Source organism: Berghia stephanieae, unplaced genomic scaffold, assembly GCF_034508935.2.
Source record: "Berghia stephanieae isolate SIO BIC M18660-M18661 unplaced genomic scaffold, UCSD_Bste_1.3 scaffold4884, whole genome shotgun sequence".
Lineage (NCBI taxonomy): Eukaryota > Metazoa > Mollusca > Gastropoda > Nudibranchia > Aeolidiidae > Berghia > Berghia stephanieae.
Window position 1 is genome coordinate 1 of NW_027626271.1, and position 6,231 is coordinate 6,231.

Genomic DNA, 6,231 nt, shown 5'->3' on the forward strand with positions numbered 1-6,231 from the left:
TAAATTTTGATTACTGATTATTAAATTATGTCAGTTTCACCGCACAGTTTGAAAACTACTGATAAGAATATGCTGTTGTCGTTTTTTTACAACAAAATTTTACAATTGTAAAGAATTATTTCTGTTATTTGTTTATTTATGTAAAGATTAATTATGTAAAGAAATAATTGTTAGATAAGTAAAATCTTTTTTATCAAAATTTCAGGAGCAAGAATGTTTTCTAGATGAGCTGCGTAAGGCTCAGAGAAAGTTATTGAAAGTCTCCAGAGACAGAAGGTTTGTTTCTTTTTTGCTTCGTTAAACGTTCTGCAGTTAGGAGTTTTAATCCATCGATAGGCATTATGTGTGATGTTTTGTTAAGGCAGTTTCAATGTCTACTACTACTATAAATAATATACAAGGCTTCATAGCCCATTCAACATGGCTTGCAAGTAAGACAGTGATTGTGTAACCATAAATATCAAAACTTGGGTTTGATTGGGAAAAAAAAAATTAGGCTTGGGGCTAAAAATTTTCAGAATTCATGATTAGAGACAACTGTCAATTTCAGTAAGCCGGTGAGCTCTTATTCTAAAGAAAGCCTCCACTACTTCGACAGTGTCATCACAACCACCTTAACATTATCATCATTATATTAATACAATTACTACAACCACCACAACATCATCAACTCTGCAACTTCTTCTACAACAACCAAGACATTGTCATCATGACCATGGCTTCAACCAACATTAAATCTCCATCAAATCTGCCACGACAACCACTTGCCAATGATTTCACCAGTTTTTAATGTTCTCGTTTTCCTTTGTTTGTCTCCAGCTTCTTGTTAGATCGTTTGTTACAGCATGAAAAACTAGATGACTCTTCAGAGGAATCTGATGCTACCAACTCCACAGATACAGAGGATGGACACAGAGAAGCTGGTCCTGCCAAAAAGTATGGTCATTCGTACTTGTATTTAATAATTGTGACCAACTGACTTAAAATGGTATTATGTTGGGGTGGTCTAGATGATTAAAATTTAATTTTTAGTCAATTTTATGAGCTTGGGATAAGTTTATATACCTTGTAAAGGACAATAGATGTAGTTTCTTAAGTGACAAAAATAAAATGTGACATTTTTCATCATTTTAACTTTAAATGTTTTGACATATGGGTCATCCCGAGTCACAATACCAATTTGAAGCAATGAGTCACAATTTCTCTCAAAAGCCGTTTTTCCTGATTTGGTCATCCAACCATATTAGCGATATGAGACAGTCTATCACAATTTTCTGTTCTTTTTATTTTTTTTTCCCCCTGAAAAGCTAAATGCCTCAATTTGGTGTTACAGTGAAAGGGGTCATTAAGACTTTTTGGAAATCAGGCTTAAAGCATGGAACACTTTCTTCTCATTACTTTTCTGATATGTGCTATGTTGTTGACAATTTTAAATGTCTTATGTAAGCAAATAGGAGTGTCTCTATTGATGGAGCTCCTGGGCCTTTCTTTAAATACACTTTTATAGAAGTCACAGTTGAGCAAATGAAAAGATTACTTTTGTTTTGACTTAGTTCAAATCCTGCTTCAGGTGGCACAAAGTTGGGAGTCTTTGCAAAAGGCTATTGACTCACCATAAGTTAGTGTGAGATGAACAGAGTTGAAAAGAAATGGCATTCTTTCAGGCTGCATATCTCATCCTACATCCTACATTTTGTTGTTGACTTTAACCAACTGCTGTATCAAAGCTCATTGCTGTGACCTGATTTTAGAACGCTCTCTTTGACTCTTTGTCTTCCTTTTTATAGGAATGCTTGTTGGGGTCATTAACCTCTTTTGACCATCGCTCCTTTGTCATTTTTTTCTTCTGCTGCTGAATTGACCTAAAAATATTTCAAGCACAGACAAGCAAACAAGTATCTACAATTACAATAAAAGTACCATTCATTTCTTGGTAATGATATCAAAGCTTTTTTCATTTCATTTTCCTTTTTTTTTTTTTTTTTACTATTCCTATTTTAAAGGCGAAAGATGGCAGCCCATTCTGACGTGGCGAATTTAGCATCATCTGCTAAACATGTAAGTGCTTGTTAATAATTTTGACATTTTAATTATACAGTACATTGCATAATTGTTTCTCTTATAACAACTCTATCCTGAACTGTCCCACTACCGTCCTCAGTAAAACAACCCCACACCCCTACCCCAAAAAACCCAAGTCTTGTCTATTCATCTCATCTCATCTCATGTAGTTCCATATCTGAAGCAGACGTCGGAGGTCATCTTCCGCCAAGCTGATCTATCTCTTGCCAATTCTATTAAAGCAGCGCCACCTTTCTCAGCTTCATCTGTCCAAGTTCTTATCCCTTTCAAATAAGTTATTCTTTGTCTTCCTCTTATTCTTTTTCCATTCATCTTTCCAGTCAAGGCGAGTACTTCCAAACCAGGGTGGCGGATAATGTGTCCTAAAAATTCCATTTGGCGTTTGATGATTTTTGTTATCAGTGATCTTTTCTGTTTGCCATTTCTAAAATTTCTTCATTTTTTTTCCTTTCCACCATGACACCCTCATCATTCTTCTGTAAAACCACATTTCCGCTGCCTCCAGTCTTTTAACCATGGTCTTGTTTATGGTCCAGCTCTCACAACCATATAGCAGCACAGACAGTACATAGCAATCCAGGACCTTGATTTTTGTTTTCATGCTAATATTCCTGTTTTTCATAATTGTATGCAGCTGGTTGAATGCATTCTTCGCCATACCTATTCTTTTCTTTATTTCACAATCTGATTTTCCATTGGATGTTACATTGAAGCCTAAATATTTGAAACATTCAACTTGTTGTATTGTTTGTCCTCTGCTTGTTATTACACAGGCTGGTGGGTTATTATTTTTAGATACCGTCATACATTCTGTTTTAGATATATTCAGTTCCAGTCCCATATTTTCACTACTCCTGACTACAACATCCAGTAATTCTTGTAGTTCATGTTCAGATTCTGCCAGTAGAACCGTATCATCTGCATACCTCAGATTTGTTACATTCTTTCCTCCAATACACACCCCCTTCTTATGTTCGATATCTCTTGATATCATTTCACTATAAGAGGTTGAATAAATCTGGAGACAAAACACACCCCTGCCTAACTCCTCTTCTAATAGGTGTAAAACTGCTTAGCTCGTTGTCAACACGCATTGCTGCTTCTTGTTCCAGTATAAATTCCGTAATATTCTTAAATCTTTACCATCAATGTCCAAGGATGATAGAATTTTGAATAGTTTTTCGTGTTGTACTTTATCAAAGGCTTTTGAATAGTCGATGAAACACATATACAGATCTTTATTTACTTCAATACATCTTTCCTAGGTCTATTCATAGGAAGATAAAATAGTGTAAACTATTCCTTTCTCATAAGCATCATAATGACATGATGATCACTTGTGAGGGAGAGGGGCAACATGGCAGAGTGGAATGGTCCCGCTTCATACTTTAATAGCAACCTCTTTCCAACGGCATTGTGACCTGGCCTTACAGCTAAAGCTTGAGATATATGGAGCTCGAATTTATCCTGTTTTCTTAATAGTACTAAACAGGATAGGATGGTAGTCTATCTTAAAGTACTTTCCACCAAATCTAAGAAATCCAGCTGCCCAAATACTTCTAGGTGAACGGGAAGGGAGTCAGAAAAAGATCTCAATAGCACCTTGGACCAGAGAAATAATACAGCGAGCAAACCAATCGGCTGCAGTCCAGCCATGCCGTAAAATGAGCAAAGTACCCAGGCCAGACCAGAATGAAATGTTCCAGTCATAAAAATTTGTTTACAAAAATGACACTTAAGCATGGTACAACTTAAAGTTTCTCATTACTCTGAATTTTCTGGCCTAAGAAAGACTATTACACTTTTTTAGCTATGGCTGTTTATATTTTTTCTATCTGTGTTATGCATTACCATTTTTTTCTATATATCCAATCCAGGCCACAGGTAGCAGTAGTTTGGAGTCAGTGGGTACAAAAAGAAAAGCAAGGGCTCCAAGAAAAAGTCTGGTAAACATGGTGAGTTGAATTCAAACAGTCCATTAGAAATGATGTATGGAAGCTATTGCAGGGGTATTTTAACATCAGATTTTTTTCTCCTTATATGTGTGGATCAAAACAGATGAACAGGACTCGAGATGCCAGAGTGAATATGGTATTGCACAAATACCAGGAGGAACCAAGTTCAAGCCCTGTTATTGATATCTTGTATTTATTTTCTTGGACAAGAAACATAGCCTCAGTTGCTGGCGTTTAATCTCAGCCTTTTAATTATAGAGTCTTATGAATTTCCCTGGTAATGAATTAATTGAATGATATATTTTTATTGTTGTTATGTTATTCTAAAAAAGCTCAATAAAATGAATATAATATAGTTTTGTTGTTGGAGTGATTAAAAACAAATATATATTGGCCATCGTTAGTGCCAATATCCATCATTACATAATAATAATAATAATAATAATAATGATAATAAGCATATTTATATAGCGCCTTTCGTCGAAACCTCAAAGCGCTTAAAAAAAAAAAATCTCAAATACAAATCAACCAAAGTATCAAAACAATTAAGAGCATAAAAGGACATCAATACATCATCAATATAAATGTCACCTACAATACATTTGAAATTCAATTTAGTAAATATTTCCTGAAAAGATATGTTTACATCATCATCGACATTGTTTCTTCAAACAGGAAATCAGAAGACATCAACACCCGGCCCGAAGGATGCCATCCCCATGACCAGGGAAGAATTGGAGCGCCACCTAGAGTCAAAACAACACGAGTTTGGAATTGAGAAAGCATCAGCATCACTGCCTATGGAGATTTTCAGTAACGATCCCAACCATGACAGGTGTGTATGTGCTGCTACTCAGCTGAAAAACTTACAATATATGTACAGTTTAGTACATGAGAGGTCGATTCGCCTATAGTCAAGAACAAACAGTGGTCTTGGTTTTTTTTTTCATTTTAATTCTTTTTGTTACCAAATTTCAGCTTCAAAAGGATAACTCAAAGTTACTGACTGACAATGTGAAATAGTTAATTCATAGTGTGAGAGAAATGGGATGATTTGGGTCCTTCATTCCCCTTCATCCTTTTATAGTCAAGAACAAACAGTGGTCTCGTTTTTTTTCCATTTAAATTTTTTTGTTACCAAATCTCAGAGGTAAAAGGATAACTCAAAGTTACTGACTGACAATGTGAAATAGTTAAGTCATAGTGTGAGAGAAAAGGGAGGATTTGGGTCATTAATTCCCCTTCATCCTACCCCCCCCCCCCCCCCTAATACAAAGGATAAGAAGTTATCTCTATTAATGAATTTCTCAAATTTGATCAAATCCCAATTTTGTTTGACTTTCTTCACCCTTCTCCTATTGAAATTGAACTATTTTGGAACATAGATATTTCGTGCCTTATGAAATTGTTTTTCTTTGCTTATTTCTTTACAGTGACCTTGGGGATAATGGTGGAGAAGAAGAAGAGGATGATTTAGTCATTGATGTACCTCACTGAGTTGGAAAGCAGTTTATACTTGTGATGGTTTTTCAAAGTTATGAAATTATTTAAGTGGAAAGACCAAAGTGCATATATTTACAAGTCTGTCATACACTCGCAATTATGGGCTTGATTTAACATTGAAACATTACATTAAATTATTTAGACGTTTTTAGAGTATTTCCACTATAACAATGAGCCCATGACAACACAGGCTATTTGACTCATCGGAATATGCATGTTGGGAAGGACCAATATCAGAATAGATTTTTACAGTCAAAAATTATCCATGTGTTCTAAAATTTGATAATTGTTATGCTTTATTCATTTGCCTTGGATTTCCGGGCTTTCTCGTGCTCAGATTTCTTGATTTTTAAAGAACAGTTAGAGCTCAGTTTCAGATTTTCATGGGTGAATCATCTCTGTAAAAGCAGAGGCTCCTACCCTTCCGCTTTTCGCGGAATCATTCCTCTTAATTGGTCTACATTCCGCTTTCAAGGCAAAAATTCCGCTTTTCAATCAAGAAAATTTTTTTAAAAATGTTAGCTATGGTTTATTTCGTCATCGTCCTCTATGGTCAATCAACACATGTTTTGTGTGTCTGTGCAGTTGATGTCAGATAATGTATTTTAGGGAGGGGGTGGGAGGAGTCAATGACCGAAGTATTATTATTATTGTTGGCTCCACAATGTGAGGTAAATGACCTAGTAATATT

The 6,231-nt window shown here is 35.3% G+C and overlaps 1 protein-coding gene across 1 annotated transcript; it reads left to right on the forward strand.

Annotated features, from left to right (window-relative positions):
- Positions 1 to 205: 205 nt before the first annotated feature.
- Positions 206 to 6,222, forward strand: LOC144961916 (uncharacterized; the record flags this gene model as incomplete). The annotated part of the gene is made up of 6 exons (XM_078894940.1): positions 206 to 276; positions 820 to 936; positions 2,004 to 2,058; positions 3,960 to 4,023; positions 4,713 to 4,872; positions 5,471 to 6,222. Coding segments are annotated over 6 exons (531 nt in total), but the record flags the coding sequence as incomplete, so codon positions are not given.
- Positions 6,223 to 6,231: the final 9 nt, after the last annotated feature.